We start from the raw sequence: 22,864 nt of genomic DNA, 5'->3' as shown, positions 1-22,864 counted from the left end.
ATAATGCACATTTAGGTCTGCAAAGCACTTTCCTCAAAATAGCCCTGCATAGTAGATGATTATTCCCATTTACAGATAAGGTAGTTAAAAATTAAAGGAAGTGACTTAAAGTTCATTCAGACAGGCTGAAGGCTTCAAATCCTTGATCATGAAATCAAGAGGACAACAGGCTCTTGAGGAGTACATGCTCTATCAAGTCCTTCCAATCTAGAGAGGCTTTAATAATTAATAATAATGTTAATACCAATAAGAGTAGCAGATAGAATTTATATAGCATTTCAGGGTCTGCAAAGAGCTTTACATGAGTTATCTCATTTGGGCCTTACAATTAATCTATGAAATAGAAGCTGTTATCATCCCTATTTTACAGATGAAGAAACTGAAGCAATTAAGTGCTTTGTCCAGGATCACATGGTCAGTAAGTGTCTGAGGCATGAGTTGAACTCTGGTCTTCCTGCTTCCAAGTCTAACCCTCTATCCACTGAACCACCTAGCTGCCCACATACAGGTCCTGGAGGTAAATAAAGTATATCTTTTTCCTGAGGACCAGTCTAAGTTCAGAGAGGTTCATCAGCTAAGGATGGTCTCTGGGGAGAAGCAGACAAGGGACAACCTATATCATGGAAGGGAGAATCCACCTTATTGAAATAAAAAGATTCTCTAGGTAAGGGGTTCTTAGCCTTTGTTGTATCATAGACCCATTTGGCAGTCAGTTTGATGAGACCTATAGATGACTTTTCAGAATAAAGTTTTTAAATATATAAAATAAAATGCACAGAATTACAAGGAAACCAATTAAATTATATTGTAATAGAAATTAAACTATTTTTAAAGAAAAAAAGTTAATGAACCCCAGGTTAAAACCTCTTCTAACTATTGAGATCTTAGTTATGGAGATTTTGTACAGGATTAACGATCATTAACTCCGAAGCATGATTGCTTGTGGTACCCTCACAATGGAAGGCCCAAACTGGGAATCTTTGGCCTTCACCTGAGTCATCCAAGCATCTCTGAGCTTGAGGCTCTCCAGGGTCATGGTCATTTATAGGATCATAAAGAGATGAGAAGCGCTCATGGGAGGGACTTCAGAAGTCATCTGAGATTTCTCAGAGGCAGCTCAGGTTGGGGCAATATCACTGGCTCATAGATTTAGGGATCTTCCCTTACATTTAGTCCAGCTGGACTCCTTTTACAGATAAGTAACTGAGGACAAGAGAAGTTAAGTGACTTGTCCAAGTTCACACACTGTTAAGCAGTAAGTATGAGAAGGGGGAATGTGAACTCAGAGGCAGAATTCTTTCCACACAATCTTTCCTGTCAGGAGGTAAGATAAGGCATCATTCAATCCTGGCAGGGATGGATTTAAAGACAGAGAAGACACTGGCTCGATAATTTTATTAACTATTATTTTATTAACTAGTAATTAAAAATTTTCCTATATGACTCAATCTTCTTTTGGACAAATACTCTACACAGGTGGGTGTCATTCCACACAAAAGGTATTTTCCTAAGTGGGCATATGCAAATCATGTTCTTATGAATCAAATCATAATTTTTTAAATTGTTGGGGAAAGGGTTACATTGAAAGGAATCTAGTTGAAAGATCATCTTTAGACTCAAAGGGCTCTTTTTAAAAAGCCCTTATCTGTAGTAATTGCTTCACAAATCCTTGCTGAATTTACTTAAATTTTAAATTGAATAATTCCCCAAAATTATTCTTTATGTAAATGCAGATTGCTTTCAATCATCCAGTCAATCAACAAATGTTACTTAGTATGTGCTGGCATTGTGCTAAAAGCCAAACAATGTTAACAATGTTAACAAAAAGAAAAGAGAAGAAAGAAAAGTATATCACTGACCCAAATTAATGTCCTAGAGGAGAGCAGAAGGGTGTTCAGCAGGAGACTTAGTCAAGCAGGGCCGTTTTGTTACTATTATATTAAATATTATTTTATATTGTATTATATTGCATTACTTTATGTTATGCTATATTATATTGTAGTGTATTATATGTTATGTTATGTTATAACCAATCATATAGCAATTTGTAGCTCCATACAGCATCTCTTTTTCTGTTTTCTGTATATTGAAATATTTACGTTTATTATTTAAGTTCAGTCAGTTGATAAACATTTATTGAGTAACTTCTATGTTTCAGACACTGCTAAGTATTGGAGAAGCAAAGAGGCAAGACAGTTCCTGCCCTCAAGGAACCCACATTTTAATGAGGGAAACAATTGCAAACACTTTTGCACAAACAAGACAGAGAAAAAATAAATTGGAGTTCATAAGAAAAACATTCTGTGGGATCTATGTCAAGTAGACCAATCATAACAAGGACAGGTCATTTGCCCTTCACTTCAAAGACATCACAGCTGATGTCTTGACTTGCTCCTGAATTGGATTTAAGTGACGCAGAGTTGCACAGTCATCAGCCTCACTCTTTCTTCCAGAATCTTTGACATATTCCAAAATCCAGCTGACTGAAGATGGTTCAGGATGCAGTGGATGACCATGGCATCTTCAATATCTGATCAAGGTCTAAACTCCCCACAGTTGACTGCTTCTGCCACCTTCATGGCCATTGGAACAAGTTGTTCTCATCCACCCATTCCACCAGGGGAATTCTTCACATCCTTGGAGTAACACTTCCCTAACTCACCAATAGATCTGAGGCTTGCTGGTTCCCCTCAACCTGGTTTAGCCCATCTGCTGAGACAGTTTTACCAGGGTAGGCGGAGCTGTTGCTACAGATTCTTGGAGCCACAGATGAGATTTGAGTGACAGATAAATACCCAAAGTGGATGAGCAGCTCTGAAAAGATCTTGGCAAGTCTTCACACCAGAGGTGCCAGTCCTCCTGAACACTCCACAGACCCCAAAAGAATAGGTAAAGGTGAAAAAGAGGAGGGAGAAGTTTCTAGGGATCTCAGCATTCAGATTCTAAAGTCTGGGTTAGGAGGAACTCAAGCCTAGGATTGAAGAGTTCACTTTGGGACACAGAAAAAAAAGAATCTTTCTTGCTAAGATTTTGCAAGGGGCAGAGGGGGGTTTTTAAAGGCCCTTTTTTGGTCCTGTGTTATACAGAAAATGTCTGGGAAGTGGGATGCTACACATCCCTTTACGTACACTCATTAGGTAAGTACCAGCTGAAGCCCTAGACCCCTACACCTGTAACTGAGGCCTGAAGAAGCAGATTGGGGTGGGATTTGGGCAGAGCTGACTCACAACCTCTCCTTATCCAGACAAAGTTGTGGAGCTGAGATAAGGGGCCATGGGGTTGATTTCTGCCTCTGCCATTGACCAATTGCTTTGAGGTTCTGAATGTCTATTTCATCATCTGCAAAATAAAAGTGTTGGATTAGATCACTTCTAAGGTCCCTTCCAACCCTAAATCTATGCCCTTGTGGGTTTTCTGATAAGTTAATACCATTTGGGAGACTATGTGGGAGGTGAGGAGGGAGGCAGTCCAAGAAGAGTCTGATCACTGTAGTTGGTGTGGAAGATTAGGGTTAAACTCTAAGAATGCTTGCAATCTGTTGCCATCCCCTGCCTTCTGTCTATTATAGGTCCATGGTGGGGAGGGGAATAAACATTTTTTAGTACCTGCTATGGCCCTATGCTAAGTAAGCACTTTACAAATATTGTCTTGTTTGACCCTTACAACAACCTTGGGAAGTAAGCGCTATCATTATCTCAATTTTATGGTTGAGGAAACTGAGGCAGATAGTTTTTAAGCGACTTAACCAGGGTAACACAGCTAGGAAGTGTCTGAGGTTGGATTTGAACTCAGATTTTCCTGATTCCAAGCCCAAATCCTCCATCCACCGCCCGAGGAGTTTGATTCTCAGTAGACCAACCCCTATATCTAATGGAAAAATAAGCCGAGCCCCAGAGAGGTTAAGGGATTTGCCTAATGTCACAGGGCTAGTAATCTGGAGTTTGAAGGCTCTGCCTCCCAATCCTAAATTCCTTCCATTATTCTGCTCTGTCTCCCCTGAAGTGTTTGGAAATAAATTTCCTTGTAAAACACCTAGGAGGTTGGTGCACTGGTAAAGAGAGGAAAAGGAAATGGAAAGAAGGAAATTCACTACCCAAGATGGCAGAGAACCTAGGAGAAGTTGGAAAGGCAAAAACCCAGTAGGTGGTGCTAGCTGCTTGGCTGGTGCAAATGTGACATGCTGTCATAAACTGAAGGTATTGGGGGAAAGTTGAATAAGGGAGGGTTTAGTCCGTAGAGCACTGCACACACACATGTATGTGACACATGCAGTCTAACACACTTGTGCATGTATACACCATGAGTGATGCAATCACACACATTCCTACAATACATACTTGTGCATGTACACAAATGAGCGATGCAACTGTACAAAACATTCACACAACACATATGGGTGCATGCACCCATGCACATACATACCCAGGTGTACACAAACACATATGAACCCTTGGGGGCACTGATTTATCTGAAGGAAGTCCAAAAAGCCCAGCAAATGTCCTTCTGAATAAAGCACTCATTCTGCTGAGTGAGAACTGGCCTGGTGGGTTCATTTTCCACTAAGGAGAAAACAATCAGACATGTTGGGAGACATGAAGATTTTGAGTTTCCCAGGCAAAGGGAGAATAATGAAGGCCATGAGCGTTCTCTGGCTGCCTCCTGTGCCTGCCCAGAGTGATTGCATTACACTGATTACATTAGAAAAGACAAAATCCCTAATGGCCATCCCTTACCTGCTGCCTTGCTGGTGTGTTCTGAAAACAGTCCTGTGGCCTCTGGGAGAAAAATCACCTTCAGTCTCAGCCTCTGAAGCTAACCAGAGAAATGTCCACTGCAGGATCTGGCAAGGAAGGATGCAGAAAGATGGGAGCTGATTTCCGATAATTCCCAAAGGCCTTCACTTCAGGATGAGGGCAGCACAATCAGGAGGGACTGAGAGCACTTCCTGAAAGCCCTGGAAGGGCCTTAGAGATCAGCTCTTCCAACTTCTTCATTGTATAGATGAGAACATTAAGGCCCAGGGACGGGAAGTCACTTCCCAAGGTCACACAGCAAGCTTATGATAATTCTTATGGCTCTAGACCTTCAGCCTCTCAGAATTAGAACCTCCTAGAACCTAAATTTTTTTAAGTGTGTGGTTCTGGTTGTTTAAAATCCATTATCTTTTCAGGAGAATTTGGATCATCTGCATGATATTATTTCTATGACTATATCCTTTTAAGATGGTGATTTCAGGCTATTTGTCTTGCAGATTTGAACTGAGCTTTGCAAATACTGGTGGCACAGGATAATTTGCCTCAGAGGCATCTCTGACTGGGAAGGGAATTTGCAGGGGAAATACTTGCACTGAACCTCTGTGTCCTTGGGCAGATGACAGGTGCCTGATGCTGGCTCCTTCTGCTCCTACAGTCTGCTCATGTGAAGTGTGTCTGACAGCAGCAGCCTGGGACCAAGAAGGCAAAAGCCACCGGGATTCAGGGCCGGCATCAGATAAGGAGTCAGCCATGCAAGACATATGTTCCTCTCCTCCCTGCCACCAACAAGGTTAAAAAAGGCCCTTTTAACTGAGGAGGCAGCAGGACCAGACATGATCCTGCCTGCCACTATAGACAGAAGAGGTTTGGGATTGAAAAAGACTTTAGTCCAACCCTTGAATTTTACAGATGGGGTAACAGAGGAACCGAAAACTGAAACAATTTGCTCAAGGTCACACCCAAGTCATCTGATTTTATATCCAATTCTTTGTTATTCAATCATTTCAGATTCTGTAACTCCATTTAGGGTTTTCTTGGCAGAGATACTGGAATGGTTTGCCATTTCCTTCTCCAGCTTATTCTACAGATGAGGAAGCTGAGGTAAACAGGGTTAAATGACTTGCCCAGGATCACACAGCTAGGAAGTGTCTGAGGCCATATTTGAACTTAGGCAGATGAGTTTTTCTGACAGCAAGTCCAGTGCTCTATCCACTGTACCATGGAGCTGCCCAGAACTCAACTCCAGATATGTGTGCCTGTCATCACTATTTGAATAGTTTGAAAGAAAGCCTTGGGCTGAGCTGAATATGATGGGATGATTCTAAAAAAGTCAAACTGTGTAGGGAGAGATAAAAAGGAGTAATTATGTCACACAAATGAGGCATAAAAGGAAAAATTGATACAGAAGAAGCTAGTAGGGAGGAGGGCAGGTAGTGTTAGAATCTTACTCTCATTGGGAATGGGTTAAAGAGGGAAGAGGGGGAAGGAGAGAGAGGGAGAGAAGGAGGGAGGGAGGGAGGAAGGGAGGAAGGGAGAGAGGGGGAGGGGGGAGGGGGGGAGGGGGGGAGAGAGAGAGAGAGAGAGAGAGTCTTTTAAATTCAGAAAGAAATAACAGGGGGAGGGCAGAGAGTGGGGAGAGAGAGGATAAGGGAGGGACTCTTAGAGAGATAGGTAGGTTAAGGCATAGAAGGCTAAGGTAGTAGGTTGAAGTACAGCAGAGGAGTGAGGGGGGATAGGGTAAATAGGATGAAAAGGACAGTGAGGAAAAACAGGAAGGAGGAAAATATACAGCAAGTAATTGTAGCTTAGAATGTGAATGGGATGAATTTACCCACAAAATGGAAATGGACAGAAGATTAAAAATTTGAATTTAACAATATGTTGCTTTCAGGAAACATTATAAAACAGAGATACACACAAAGATAAAATAAAGGGTAAGAGTAGAATTTATTATATAAAAAAGTAGTGGTAGTAATCATGATCTCACATAAAGTTAAAATTAAAATAGATTTAATAAAAAAAAAAAGAGAGAAACTACGCTATATGGCAGCATATTCAATATTGTTTTAGACCATTTAAAATAACTAGACTATAAAATACCCAGGCGTATACCTGGCAAAAAATAGGAACTGTACGAACATAAATATAAAACACTTTTTATACAAATAAACTCAGATCTAAATAATTGAAGTAATACTTATTGTTCACGGGTAGGTAAAGGCAATACAATTTTTAAAATGATACTTTTACCTAACTAATCTATTTAGTCTATGTCATCCCAATTACACTACTAAAAATTATTTTACTGAGTTAGAAAAAATAATAACAAAGGTCATTTGGAAGAACAAAAGGTCAGAAACTTCAGGTTTAATTGTAGCCCTCTTTAGGGTTGGGAGAGTAGAGGGAGGGAAAAACATAAAATAAAAAGTGCACGGCAGAGAAAAAAAAGGAAAACCAACCTTAAAACAAAGAAAGACTGCACAGCTTTGAAAACCATGTGTAGTATTTACTATAGTATTTACTAGTATTTACTATTTACTATATAGGTTTTCTTGAAATGGATTGTTTTATATTGAATCCTCCCTAATGTTCTGCTGTGTACAAGGCAATTTTTTTTCTTTTCTCATTTTGTATTTAAGTTTAAAACAGACCAAAAGATTTACAAAAAAAAAATGAGGCCTAAGGGCTGAAATGACGTAGCTATGATTTTACAGCTGTAATGTGTCAGAGGCAGGATTTCTACACAGATCCTCATGACTAAAAGACTCTGCTGCCTCTCAACACAAGACCTTACATATAGCAGTTTTTTAGCGTGTTTAACGAATGAATAATCTGCATCTGTTTTTTCCACTGACATCATGTACTTTGTCTTCACCTGTACATATTTCTCAAGTATTGTTATTGGTTTAACTAATATATTTGTTTGAAGTTGTTTCTGTTGTCTCCATGTTCTTCAATCCTGAGTCCTGAGTGCAGTGTTTAGACCTCAAACTGTAAACACCTGTAGAACAGCAGGTGTTTCTAATTTTTCAAGACCTAGCACACAGCACTTTCTCCGTCTCAGTCTCTTTCCCTCTCTCCCCTTTGCTCCCTTCCCTCTCTCTCCTCCCTCTCTGTCCTCCCCTCTTCCCTTCCTCTCTCCCCACCCCAATCTCCTCTCTCCTTTCTGTCTCTTGTCACACACACTTAACCTTTCTCAGCCTCAGTTTCCTCATCTGTAAAACAGGGGTAAAAAATAGCACTTATCTCCTGGTATTACGTGAGAATCAAATGAGATAATGTTTGTAAAGCACTTAGCAAATCTTAAAACTCTTTAGAAATACTACCTATAATTATCATTATTATTATACTAAAAATAGCAAGCAAAGTGACTGTCTTCTCTTTCACTTAGTAAAAAAGTCATCCAAAGCTCATACTTCTATTTCCCTGGGACTCTCTCCTCTACCTCTTGTAATTAGCCTCCTGTCCTCATATCCTCACCGCTCTGCTAAAACTGCTATCAAAGGTCAAACAATATCATTAAATCAAAGGTCTTTGCTCCTGTCTCAAGTTCTTTAACCGGAGGCAGTTTTTTAACACCTTTGACTACTTTATCCTTCTGGACACTCTTTTCTCCACCTTCAGCTTCAGTCAACCAGTAACCATTTATTAGGCACCACTGTGTGCCAGGTACTGTCCTAAGCGAAGGAAACGTGAAGAACTTCACACAAATAAGACATATACAGGATAAACTGGAGACAGTCTCAGAGGCAAGGCATCAAGGGGAGTAAGGAAAGGTTGAAGGTGACAGTATATACTCTTGGCTATTCTACTTCTCTACCCATTCCTTCTCCATCTTATTTAATGGCACATAAAGGCATCTAGGTCTAATGGTGACTAGCTATTGAATTAGCAGCTTCAGATACTCACCAGTCATTGCCTGAAGCACATCCCCCAATTAACCTCCCTGTCTCCTCTTCTATAAGCTGTAACACAAATTTAGATGTTTATTTCCCTTTTTCAGTCTAGTGTGAGGAATTCCTGGTGTGGGACCTCCCTCCACTGATACAGAATGACAAATGCTATATTAATCATGATTTCAGAATGTTACCCGGAGTACTGAGAAGTACTCAGGATTGGTACAGCTAGAATGTACCAGGGGAATGGCTTGAAGACAGATAGTACTGATGCCAAGATCCACCCCAGTACCCACCGTTCTGTCTCCCTGCTCTATCTGTATGAACTGCTTAGTACATTGATAAAAACTCTGTCTGTATGGAAATAAATATAGATGAAGGCTTCTTAAGGGAAGAAATTATTTCATTTTTTTGTTTTTGTTTTAAACACACCCCGTAAGTGTTTAACTTGAACAAAATACATGGACTCTTTGTTACTCTTTTTGCATCCCATTTTTGAGGGCTTTTCCATTTGTGCATAAAATCTGTTGTTCTTTTATGTTAAAATTGCAATGTGCATGCCTGCATTTTTGCTTTTTGTTTGACACACCTCACATACGTTTTTCCATTTTTATGTTTCTCATTTTTATGATGCGATAATATTCCACTATATTGAGATATTTAACAATTCAGCAATACTTGGATATTTAGTTCATTTCTGATATTTCTTACTATAAATAAAGCCACTGCTTAGTATTCTTGCATCCATACATTTCCCTCCCCTCCCACCCCTTTCAATAACTCTTTGGGAGGTTGACCAAGGAAATATTTTGACCCAATACCTTCTAACTTCATAGCTCTAACAACAGTTCAGATCTAGTCAGTTTGCCCAATTATCTACCAATATCATTTAATATAAATTTTGGACTTTAATAAGGGCCCAAGCCTGAACTAACCAATCGGACTGCTTTGCTTTGCTCTAAAAATGCCCTTTTCTGGGTCAGCAACTTCAAAGACCTGTTTATGACAGGATGCCTGCAATCAGAGTGGTGGATTTTTCCTTGTATCACAGAGATCTATATTATATAGAGGAAAGTCAGATATCCTGGAATCATAAATTCCAACTAATACTTTTGTTAATTGTCTTATCCCACAAATTCACAACTTAGACAACTAAGAAAATTCCTTTCTAATAGCAAAGTGTATTTAAGCCTGGTCATTCTTCTATCAGGCAGTCAGAAGTTTTTCTGGGTCCACGATCATGTATGCACTAGCTTTAAGGGAATAAACAATAAACATTTAGCTTACTTGCCTTTTTAAACCAAACTTTCAGGTCCACACCACCAAGCTGATGAACTCTCTCTGAACCCATGAGCTGAATTAAAAGGAGGGGGTGATATTTAAGATGAGCTTTCAAGGAAGCCTAAGGGGAGAGGGAAGGCAATGGGGTAGAAAGGGGGGAGTAACATGAGGAGAATATGTTCATACTGATAGCCATTAAGGAAATGGCCATTACTACCCTGGTGGGAGAGCAAGCTCCACCGAGGGCAGCTTCTTCTTTAATTTTTCCACATTCACACAATTCACCCTTGATAGATGTTGAAGCTCAAGCTCTGGGCAAAACAAATAAAATAAAATAAAACGTCCAATTCTACGTCTGTTTGTTCCCCTGATTAATATATCGATAGACAGAGCTGAGGAAGTCTCGGCTAGGCCCTTCTAGGGACTGTCCCCCTAAATCAAGGCTTGCTACGCCCTTGGGGGCATACGCTAAAGTAGCTGGGCCAGGCCGAGTCAGCCCCCCCTCAATAAACATCCACGGCTCCCTAGCCCCTCCGGGACCCACCACAGCATCCCGGACCCCTCCCCCTGCCCTTCCGGGCCTCTCCACCACATAGTCTCTGCTGCCCCGCCGAGCATCTCCCCCCAAGCCCCACCGGCCCCAGGCAGCCTTTCCCACTGCCCCGTGGCTCCAGGGCCCTCTCTCACTTAGTAAGCGGCAGTTCATTCTGCCTGGAGCTTGTTTGCACAGCGGGCGGCCTCCCCTGTGGGCGCGGGGAGGGCAGGCGCCGTCCGGCCCCTTCTGCCTCCACCCGCTTGAAGCCTGCCACGTGGGAGGCGCATACAAAGTAAAGGTCCCGCGGCGACGGCCTGGCGCTCCGAGGCCACGTGCGTGCTTTCCCGTGCCAGGACGCGCATGCTCGGGATGCCGCCTTTCATTGGCCGCGTCGGGCCAGGAGGCGGCGCCAGGAAGAGCTCGCTTCGTGATTGTCTAGCCGCGAAGCCGCCTGGGGCTCGTCGTCGGGGCTGCGGGAAGGCTAAGTGAGGCTCGGGCGAGAAGACGACGCGTGGCGGCCATGGCGCAGGCAGCGAAGGCGGTTCCTCCCTGCACCTCCGAGCAGTGGCCCCTGAAGCGCTACGGCCGCTTCGTGCCCGCGGGCACCGACCGCTTCGGGGCCAGCGCTGAGGCGCCGCCGGGCTCGGACCCCTCGGCTTCGTGGAAGGTGAGGGGCTGGGGGAGGGGTGGCCCGTGGGGGAGGGGCGGCCCGTGGGGGAGGGGCGGCCCGTGGGGGAGGGGCCATTCCTCCACCTCTAAGTAGGGCTCTTTCCATCTGTTTCTCTGGGATGTGAGGCTGAAAGGAAACCTTAAAACATCAGTGTAGAATAAGATATTTACTAAATGTATGTTCCTATATGAATATGGGTTCAGCCGTTTAAGTCGTGCCCGCCTCTTCGTGACTCCTTTTTCGGGGGTTTCTTGGCAGAGACGCTGGGCTGGGCTGGCCTTTCCTTCTCCAGCCCATTTTACAGATGAGGAAACTGAGGCAAACAGCCAAGTGACTCGCCCAGGGTCACACAGTCAATAAGTGTCTGAGAACAGATTTTAACCCCGGAAAATGAGTCCTGATTCCACAGCCGGGGTTCCATCCGCTGCACCACCTAGCTGCCCAATAGTCTTATAAAGATACTTGTAAAATATTTCTATAAACGCATATCAACATAAACATACTTATTAAATGTCAACATAGTCACTCCATTGTACTTATTAATATGCTGTTAAATATATGAATATTTAAGAAACAAAGCTGAAGATGTTTATATGTTTAATATGTAAATGACATTTAATAGTTATATTAATTTGTAAATGTACATAATAAATATATAAATGCTTTTAATGAGTTATATTTTTGCTTTTGCTTTGTCTGAGATCCCATTTGCTATTCCTGCCTTTTTCACTTTAGCTGAAGCATAATCAATTCTGCTGTAGCTGCTTATTTTAACTCTGCATGTGTCCTTTTGTTTCAGCTGTGTGCCTTGTAAACAACAGATTGTTGGATTCGGATTTCTAATCCATTCTGCATTGGCTTCATTTTTATGTTGAGTTCATGCCATTCATATTCATCGTTGTAATTACCAACTCTGTATTTCCCTCTATCCTTTTTTTTAATATTTATCCCTCTCTTTCTCTTTTTTTACCTTCTCAAAAATCTGTTTTGTTTCTGACCTGCCCCACTTCATCTGCCCTCTGTCTTTATCACTCCTGTCAGCACGCACTTTGTTTTAGCCCCTTCCACAGGGTGATACAGCTTCCAGGGTTGGGATCTGGCTGCAGATACTTTCCAGCTGTGTGACTCTGAACCACTCTCTTAACCCTGTTTGTCTCAGTTTCCTCATCTGTAAAAGGAGCTGGAGAAGGAAATGGCAAATCGCTTCAGTGTCTTTGAGAAAATCCCAAATGGGGACGTAAAGAGTCAGACATGACAGAGAAACAACTTAGCAAACAAACCTCCTACTTTCCTGTTGGTTAAAATAAATTTCTGTATCCAACTGAGCGTATGTGCATTCCTTTGGACCAGATCAGATAAGAGTGAGGTTCAGGGGTTCCCCCCATCCCTACCCTGTTTTCTCCTCCACTGTAAAAACTTTTCCTTGGATGCCTCTTTTAAGTGAAATGATTTCTCCATCCTTGGTCTCTCTTTTCCCTCTTCTCCCAGCGCATCCCTCTTTCTCATCTTTCTATTTTTTTAGATCATCCCAACCAGTAATTGACTCATATCCATGCTCTCTGTCTATGTAGACTCCTTCTAATTGCCCTAATAGTGATAAAGCTCTTATATGTATCATCTTCCCACATAGGAATATGAACAGTTTAATCCGCTTAAGTCCATTATGATTTCTTTTTCATGTTTACCTTTTCAGGCTTCTCTTGAGTATTGTGTTTGAATGTCATATTTTCCTTTTATCTCTGTTCTTTGCATCAGGAATGTTTCAAAGCCCTTTATTTCTTTAAGTATCCATTTTTCTCCTGAGGGATTATACTCAGTTTTGCTGGGTAGGTTGTAATCCTATCTCCTTTGCCTCTTAGAATGTCATATTCTAAGACTGCCATTGCTTTATTGTGGTAACTAAATCTTATGTGATCTTGATGGTGTCTCCACAGTATTTGAATGGTTTCTTTATGACTTGTTTTAGCATTTTCTCCTTAACATGGAATCTCTAGAATTTGGCTATTTTACTCCTGGGAGTTTTCATTCTGGAATCTCTTTCAGGATACTAGATCTGTATCCCTAAGAGAGTTAAAAAAAAAAAAAAAGACTTGTATGTATAAAAATATTTATAGCAGCTCCTTTTTTGGTGACAAAGAATTGGAAATTGAGGGGATGCTGATTAATGGAGGATGGTTGAACAAGTTATTATGATGGAATACTTTTCTTCTGTAAGAAATGAGGAAGGGAAGACTTACATGAGCTGATGCAAAATGAAGTGTGCAAAACCAGAATAATATTCATATCATAAAGACCACTTTGAAACTTCGGAACTGGGATCATCACAGTGACCAACCACATTTCCAGAGGACTACTGATGCACCATGCTGCCTACCTCCAGATAGGGAGGTGATGGTCTTGGATTCCAGATTAAGGGGTGGGTGTATGAGTGTGTGTGTGTGTGTGTGTGTGTGTGTGTGTGTGTGTCTGTCTGTCTGTCTGTCTGTCTGTGTGTATTTGGACATCATTAATGTAGGAATTTGTTTTGCTTGACTAAACTCCAGGCATTTTCTCCAGCTGTCCCTCATATATAGAACAGTCTCCCTCTCTGCTTTGATTACTCACCTTCCTGTTTTCCTTTAAGTCTTAACTAAAATCCGACTTCCTACAAGAAGTCTTCCCTAATTCCTCGTAATATCAGTATGTTCCCTCTTTTAATTTTTTCCTATTTATCCATTCTGTAACCTACTTTGTACATGTTTGTATGTACTCTCACTCATTAGATTGTAAGCTCCTCAGGGCAGAGACTATCTTTTGTCTCTTTTATCCTCCCCAGGGTTTAAATGTTTATTGATTGATTTGTAATGGTTTGGGGTTTTCTTGCTTTTTCAAATGGGATGGTGTGAGGGAGGGAGTTTGTACCTGAAAAGAAATTGAATTTTAAAAAATATGTGGCGATTTGCTTAGAAAATCCCAAGGAACAAGCAATGAAACAATTTAAGACAAAGCTTGGAGCAAAGTTGCAGGTTACACAATAAACTCATAGAAATGAAGCATTTCTGTGTAGCAAGCCAAGAGGCAGCAAAAAAAAAAAATCATTCAAAATAACTACAAAATGCAGAAAATATTTGGGCTCAATTTGCTATAGCATATGCTATATTTGAGTAGATTCCATTATAAAATGCTTCTTAAAGAGATAAAGAACAACTTAAATAGCCAGAGGAATATTCAGTGTTATTGACAGGCCCATGTCATTATAATAAAAATGATAATACTAACAAACTTGTTCACAGTTTTAATGCTATACTAATCAGATTATCAAAAGATTATTTTGCAGGGCTTGATAAACTAATAAAATTCATTTTTAGGAACAAAAGATATAGCATATCATGGGAAATAGTGGAAAAAGTTAAGGATGAAGGGTGAATAGCACTTCTAGATCTTAAAATTATATAATAAGCTAGCAATAGCAAAAAATTATTTGGTATTTCTTTTAAAAAGTAAAATATTTTGTAACAAAATAATAAAAGGAATAATTTTTATAATAATAAAATTTAAAAAAATATTAATGGACAGACATTAGAATAGAGTGGACAGACAATAGAAAGAATAAGAAATTGGAACATAACCTGATATTTGATAATCCTAGAAACCAAAAATTACTTAGGAAGGAAAGCATTATTTGATGAGAACTACCGGAAAACTGGAAAGTAGCGTGGCAGAAATTAGACCGTAAGTAACACTGTATTTTTAAAGATATTAAAACTGCGTTGTGACCTGCATATTAAAAATTTTACCAGAAAACATTAGAAAACAAGCAGATAATATATTTTCCTGCTTTGGGGAGGAGAGATAAATTCTTAACTAGACAAGGCATAGAAATAATCATAAAAGATAAAATAGATAATTTTGATTACATGAAGTTGAAAAGTTTTTGCACAAACGAAATGCATCTAGGAAAAGAAAGCAAGTAGTAGATTGCAAAAAAATCTATCATATTTTTGTCATACTAGTTTGTTAATCAAAATATATAGAAAATGGAAACACACATTTTTATGACCAAAACCCATTTCTTAGTAGCTAAAAATGATTAAAGGTTATGAATAAACAATTCTCAAAAAGAAGAATTACAAAATATTAACAACTAATTGCTCTCATGGCTTCACCTCAGAACTTTCTCTGCCATGCGCTAGAAATTCTATCATCCTAGAAACTCATAGATCCTCTAGAATTCACAAATTGGAAGTACCTTTGACCCTTGTGACCTCTTCTGCTTCAGTGTTTTCTCCCAGAATCTCCAGTTCAGGATAGTACCCAGGTCAAGTCAAGTCTCATTTCTTCTCTAAGCTGAGCTCTGGATTTTCTTTACCATGCCTTTGCACTGGGTACTTTCAGCTTCCTTTTATATGTTGTTTTCCCCCATTAGAATGTAAGTAACTTGAGGGCAAGGCTTGTTTTTCTTGTTTTGCTAATATTTTTCTCTTCTTCCTTTAAAAAAAGTTTTTATAAGGATTAGTCTCTCTAAGAAGGACAAGGGAAAATTTAGGGGGAAATCTAGGCAGTGTACAAACAAAAGAAATCAATAAAAATTTATTTAAAAAAAGTTTATTATTGAAAAAAATTCTTAGACCTTTTTAGATGGTATGAAAAGAATAAGGGCTATAGATTGCAATTCTCAGATATTTGGGAATCTATGCTGTCTTGAAAAAAAGATAGCCATTGGGGATCAGATATACACAAAGAAGGGGATAATGTGAGCATTTTTCATTATCCCATCAGTGGGCTATCCTTACATACCTTTTCTCTGTTTTGTTTTTTTGTAGGTATTTGATTCTAATGATGAATCTGGTTCTCTTGTTCTCACCATAGTTGTATCAGGCCATTTCTTCATTTCTCAAGGACAGACCTTATTGGTAAGTTTAGTATCAAGGTCTTATGATAAGCACATATACTTTTAAGCTACTTTAGCTTTACATCAGTCTTGATTTTTATAATGTATGCAAATGTTTCACAAAGTTTTAAAATACTATCTAGATCAGTTCTGATAATAATAATTGTTATTATTACTTAGAAATATGGACCTGACCTATGATGTTACTGACATGAGGAACTTCTTAGTGAGGAAACTCCATCTACTCATGCCATGTTGGCATGTTCTCTACAACTTCGAGAACCGAGAACAGTGTAGAACACTGAGAAGTGACCTACTCAGTCACATAGCTAGTATGTTGGAGGCAAGAACTGAACCCGAGACATCTTGGTTCTAAATCTGGCCTTCTGTCTACTGTGCCTCAATGCCTCTCTATTATTATTATTGTTAATATTGTTTTTGTAAAATCTTTCTCATCTTGTTCAGTGGATTTCAGGTGAGAGTACTAGGACAAGTCATTATGTTGCTCTTTTTTATATCTAATGTATGGGTAAAATAACTGCTTTTTGCAGTTGAATGAAAGGATTAATATTTAAGCCCTTCTTCTCTAGGCTCCCTGAAATCAATCATCTTTGGTAAAACTGGTAGCAGACAGGATAATGGGGAAATGTACCTCGGCTTGTTTCCATGCTCTGGTTTCAGTACTGCTTAGTTAGTTGGTAGAGTTCTACAGGATATTTTTAGGCCTTAAATGTAGGATGGGGATTTTCCTTTGTCAGTTCTTAGAAGGCAATGAGCTTCTAAAATATAATTCTAGCTCCCACGTCATTTCTTGTTGAGTGTTTGGTAGTTACCACATTGTTGTAGTGTGCGGCATTGTAATGCCTAGTTACCACTATTTCCTTGCTTCATTTGCATGGGCCATTATGTCTGGGTTTCTTAAGGATAACCCTTCTGTAATTTCTGGTAGCAGTCACCTGGTCCTAAATTGCCATCATAAACTCCTTTGGCATTGTTGGAGGAAATGAGGTCTGCTTGTTCCAGAAGTGTTTGTGTAGATTTTTGACCTGTTCATTGTGTTCTCTAAAGAATGTCTGTCAGTAGTCTTCCTCCTTTTTGGTGAGAAAGTGATGGTGGGGTGCTGGTAATGAAATATGTAACAGCAGCACATAACCAGTGAGGAACTCTGAGGAAGAACAGGATTAAAATGGATCATGAAGACAATTGCATGGGAGGCATACAGCATGGGGTGGTCATGTGACAAGAAAAAGAGATGACCAGCATCTAGCCAGAGTCATGTAACCTATGAGAGAAAATGGACCAGAGATACAGGAGGGACAGGCAATCACAGGTTGGCTGTGAAAACTTTTCTGTGCCATGTTTACACATGGACATACTTTAATATGACACATATAGACAATTTTAGCTTCATTTTTATCATCTCTAATGTACTTTATTGTAAGTGGGTAAAGCATTCAAAAATCCCAAAGTATTTGTAGAAGTATATTTCCTCCCCACCCGCATTTGCCATGTAAATACTTTCTAGGTAATTGTAACAAATACTGTAGTTCTACAGGTCTTTAATTGATTTTCTTACATTATTCCCAAAATCAATTCAGATTTATCCACAGTCTAAGATTAATTGCAAATCAGTTTTATTTTTCTTATGTCTTTGAAGGAACTACCAAATTTTAAATTTATATTTTTAATTTTGAATGTTTAGTGAAAGAACTTTTATTACTTCCTGCCACAACAGTCAGGCAAGAAGTAGTAGACTAAACCTACTAATTAGGTGGCAGATTCTAATGAGATTTTTTTGACTGAAGCGGTTGTCATTGATGGGAGCAGGACATAGAAATAGAAATATATAAACTATAAGCTTCAAATATTCAAGGAAGAAGAAATGAGTTTTCCCTCTGTTAAATAGAAGAATATTTTGTGATCCTTTATTCATTTTCATTTTGGTTAATCTAGTCAAACCAGTTGCAGAATAAATTACATGTCTTAGTTAAATACATTGTATTAATGGATTCTGAATCAGTCAGTTGGTATTTCCTGTTTTCCATAATATTTGAAAAGGTTGAAAAGAACTGTTCCTTAGTGTTATGTATATTGCTTACGTCACAGAAGTTCTCAAAGGATAGTGGTTTATACCAATTATTTTGTAGGTAGATGGTTTCAAAAATATGTTGTGATATCAGTGTTGGAGCATCAGTAGTTCCAAATTACTCTCCAGAATAGCTGGACCAATTGACAGCTTCACTAGCAGTGCACGAATGTACGTGTTTCCTACAACCCTGTCAACATTTGTCATTTTATTTTTTTTGTCATCTGTTGATCCTAAAGGATCCTGAAGCAGAACTTGATTAGCTCTCGTTTTCATTTCTCTAATTACTAGTGATTTGGAGTATTTCAAAAATGACTCAGTAACTTGGATTTTTTCCTTAAAAAACTGCCTGTTAATTTGAAACTGTGAGCCAAAGATTATTAAACTATGCATATCATTTGACCCAGCAATACTGTTACAAGGTCTATTCCTCAAAGAGTTCAAAGAAAGAGGAAGAGGACCCATATCTGCACAGATGCTTATAGCAACTCTTTTTGTGTTAACAAAGAGTTGGAAACTGGAGTTGCTTGTAAGTTGGGTAATGGCTAAACAAATTATGGTATGTGAATGTGATGGAATACTATTGTACTGGATAATGAGGTTCTAATTCTATGTGGGGAGTTAAAATTAATATGCATGAAGCTTATTAAGCAAGCATAGTTGAGGGAATACCAAGACCTCATCTCCATCCCTTAGTTTGTCATGTTTCTGCTGAAGCAGGACCTTGAGGTTTCTTTTCTCTGTACTCCCTCCTCTTCACATGGCTACCAGATGTTTCTTTCTGTGGAGGACAAAACTTTATCTCTTTTTAACAATTCCTCCCTTGTCTGTTCTAGTATGAATTTGGCCTCCACAGTTTCTCAGTTTCCTTTTGCTCAAACTTAGCATCATTTCACATTCCTCATTAGGGTAAGAGGATGGGCCCTCTGTGTGTTCAGTCATCAACCTTACATTCCCTTGTCCTAAAATATGGATCCCCTCCCATATTGGCCATAATAAATGCGTGGTGTACACAAAGGCAAGAATATCAATCCACATAGGGTTAGAAATGTTATTCCCAATACCTGTTTCCACTAAGTGCCCCCAAACCAATTCAACCAGGATTAGTTATAATTTCTACCACTGCTTGTAACCTGATCAACCTATTAAGAATGTACGTAAGGGTTCTATATCTCCAACTCCCATCCCGGGCCTATGTTGTAGGGCTGTAAGTCTGGATAATTCTTTGTGGTGGCCACTCATTTTGCCATTCATTAGCATCACTAGTATAAGTAAGAGAGGTATCTACTGCTATCCTTTTCTCTCTCTTCGTGTATCTTACATGGGAACCCCTAGGTCACTTCCCTGTCCTGAGTCTAGAAGGAAAACTTTTGGTTTAATAAGTCCAACATAACAAGCACCTGACCCATCTTCTGGTAAATGAGTATAAGCTGTTCATCCAGAAATCCAGTAATGCCTTTTAAATGCAGGTAGTTCTTGAAAATCAATTCAAACCTGTCGCCAAATGAGGGAAAATAAATTTGTTTCTTAAGTCCAGAATGCTCTATAACAAACTTCTCCTCTTCTGGTGCTACAAGTCCATTTACATCTCCATAACTGATGTTTCTTCCTCCAGCTGCAATTTTTTGTGGCATCTGTGTCGTTTGATGTACTCCAAAATTCCTCTAAATACTTGATACCTCCTTATTATACCAATTCCATATCTTGTTTGGAAGTTGAGTTTCTGAAGTAGAGTTTAATTTTTTACAGGCTACTACATTCCTGCCCCCTAACAAGTGGTTTTTGGATCATCCCTTACCAGGAAATAATAACAATTAGTTTGGTTCATGATCTCATTGTGACATTGAGTCCACTGTCCATTACTACATTGGACGGTGGGTCTGATTCCATTTGCCAGCCTGGGCTGTGCAGTTCACAGGGATGTTCATGTTGTCCTTCTGTAAGTATGTCAGCGGGTACAGTGACCCACCATTACACCTGACCCTTTCTGTTCAACACAGTATTCACCCTCCACTTGATGGTCCAGTGGCCACTCTGCTTGTCCCCAGAGGCTCAGTGATCTATTTTGCACCTCTGAAGGGTTACTGATGATCCAGGCCAGACTCATAGGTACTGCCAACCAAGGCTGTGAAGTCACTGCCTCAGGGCCTCCACAGATCCAGCAATTAGTTAAATTAAATGCTCAGGCAATACTTTGAATGAACTTCAAGAAGGTATTCCCCTCCCCTGAAGGGGAAACTTGGGTGAGAAGTATAGGGGCTCTGAATGTCAGAGTGATACTGGCAACTAGGACAATTACAATGGATTTGGACCCCATCCTTGTCTCTCCTACTATCAAGGGTTACTAATCTAGATCCCTTTATTATTTTCCTTTACAGAGGAAGTGATTTAACCCTGGTGGCAGCAGGCGGTTTTAATTATACAGAAATACCACATGGCCAAGAGGATTCAAAGTATCCAGAGCACTGCTCCCAGTCTCTCAATTTCCCCAACTTCTTTTCTCATTCAGGAGCCTTTTTCCTCAGGGTTAGCTTAAGAGTGGCCTTTCTTTGCTCAGCCATCTACTTCTCAGGCGGTTTCTACCCATCCCTTCGCTTTAGTATAATGAGATCATCCTTTCTTAACAGTTCTTACAGCAGTCTCTGTGATCAGGAGTACCTGGAGTGGCCCTTCCCAGTTGGGCTGGAGCTTGATTTCCTTCCAAGTTTTAATCAGCACCCATTCTCCTGGCTGGAATGGATATACACTGAAGTCCAAAGGTGGGCTCTGGGCAAGGAGTTCCCTTTTTCTCAGATCAAAAAGGGATAATGACATTGCCAGTATATAATCCCTCAAAAATTTATCTTTAATCTCAAAGGTGGGGAGTTCCAAAGATCCTCCATATACAGTAACCCAAACAACATTTCATAGGGAAAAACTCCTAAATCCTTTTGGGGGGCAGTTCTGATTCTCAGGAGGGCAATGAGTAGGCATTTGGTCCAGGGCAATCTAGTTTCAATTATTAGTTTAGTTAAGTGTCTTTTAAAAGTCTGGTTCATATGCTCCACTTTACCAGAGGAGGGGGGTACCAGGGAGTGTGAAATTGCCAATCTGTTTGTAATCCTGTCATAATGTTTTGTATACCTTGGAGGTAAAATGAGTTCTATTGTCTGAGTCTGTTCTTTCCACCAATCCATACCTTGGTATAATCTGTTGTCTTCTGTAGCAGACAAGTGGAAAGGTTTATCCAGGGTAGGCAGGACTAACACCAGGGCTAGAATGAGGGCTTGCTTCAAGTCCTCAGCTAGTTATCTTTCTCTCTCATCCCATCTCAACTTTTCGGTTCTCTCTCTAATAAACTTTTTATACAATTCTTTAGTTAACTGGACATAAGAATCTATCCAAAGCCTATAATATCCTTCTAACCCTAAAAATGTCCATAACTTTTTTATTCTCAGGAAGAGGTAATTCTACTATCCCCTTGACCCTTTCTGGGTTTATTCTCCTCTTACCTTCACTAATCAGATGCCCCAGATACTTAACCTCTGTTTCCACAAATTGTAACTTCTTAGGTGAAAATCTTAATCCCTTTTACCCCAAGAAGTTCAGTAGCTTTATAGTGGCTTGAATCACCTCCTACTTTTTCCTCCTTGATATTAACAGATCATCCACATACTGTAATACTGTGACCCCATATGGAGCCTCAAAGGTTCTTAATACTTCCTCTAACATCTGCCCAAAAAGATGGGGGGACTCAGTAAATCCTTGGGGTAAAACTGCCCATCAATATTGTTATTTTCTCCTGGTGTGTGGGTTCTCCCATGTAAATGCGAAGAGGTTTCTGCTTCTAACTTCTAAGGGACAAGCCTAAAAGGCATCCTTCAGATCTGTAACACTGAACCATGTGTCATGGGAGGATATGTTACGCAAAGAAGTATAGGGATTTGGCACCACAGGATGTTATACCTGCACTATTTTATTTACAGCTGTCAAATCCTGCACTAGTCTGTATGTTCCATCCAATTTCTTAACAGGGAGTACTGGGATATTAAAGCTGGACATGCATGGTTTTAGCAACTTATCTTTACCAGCGGGTCAGTTATCACTTGCAACCCTTTTCTTCCTTCCAGAGGGTTGGGATACTGTCTGACACAAGCTGTTTCCCCTGGATTTTTCAAATTAATGACCAGAGGTTCTATATCCAGTCCCCCTCGGTAACCTCCCCTAGCCCACACTTCAGGATTAATTTCAGCCTCATCCTGCACAGTCATCAAATTTTGTTTCACCATTCACTACTTTCAGTCTTAGTTCCAGTTGGACTGTTAAGTCCCTCCTACTTAAATTTGTCCTTATTTCTGGTATGTACAAGAACTCAGCACAGATTTCCTTGTCCTTTCAATGTATAGGGACTTTTTCTATTATGAGCACCCTAAAGTCCTCTTCCTTCATCTCGGACACCTTCAGTGTCCGTCCTCCAAAATTTATTACAGACAGATGGAGACAGAGAGATAATCTCTCTTCTCTGGTGCCCATCAGGAATACCACTTCCTCCTTACTTTCCTCAACCTTTAAATTTACTAGGGGTTCACAGTTGAGTCTAAGGAGGAAGAACCACTAATCTATTTCCTCTTCAGGATATCATCAAGGGAGTGACACACTCTTCCTTCCTCAGCTCAGGGCATTCTCACTTGAAATGCCCTGGTTTCCCAAATGATGACACTCATTCTTTCCTCTCTACCCAGTCCCATTCCCTCTCCTGTTTCTACTACCATCCCTTTCTCTCCTCAGGTGTC

The 22,864-nt window shown here is 39.9% G+C and overlaps 1 protein-coding gene across 4 annotated transcripts in view; it reads left to right on the top strand.

Annotated features, from left to right (window-relative positions):
- The first annotated feature begins 10,782 nt into the window (after positions 1-10,782).
- The window catches only part of REC114 (REC114 meiotic recombination protein), a 96,028-nt gene continuing 83,946 nt past the window's right edge, over positions 10,783-22,864 (top strand). For 2 of the 4 annotated variants that reach the window (XM_072628409.1, XM_072628413.1), the window contains exons 1-2: positions 10,805-11,133; positions 15,939-16,028. In XM_072628409.1, the coding sequence (XP_072484510.1) occupies positions 10,987-11,133; positions 15,939-16,028 (237 nt within the window). In that variant the 5' untranslated portion in view covers positions 10,805-10,986. Of the gene's footprint in view, positions 11,134-15,938; positions 16,029-22,864 lie in introns of all 4 variants that reach the window. The other 2 variants (XM_072628410.1, XM_072628411.1) reach the window with 2 other exon arrangements.

This window comes from Notamacropus eugenii, chromosome 1 (genome assembly GCF_028372415.1).
Source record: "Notamacropus eugenii isolate mMacEug1 chromosome 1, mMacEug1.pri_v2, whole genome shotgun sequence".
In the NCBI taxonomy this organism is placed as follows: domain Eukaryota; kingdom Metazoa; phylum Chordata; class Mammalia; order Diprotodontia; family Macropodidae; genus Notamacropus; species Notamacropus eugenii.
The sequence above is the reverse complement of the archived record's forward strand: the minus strand, read 5'-3'. Positions and strand labels throughout refer to the sequence as shown.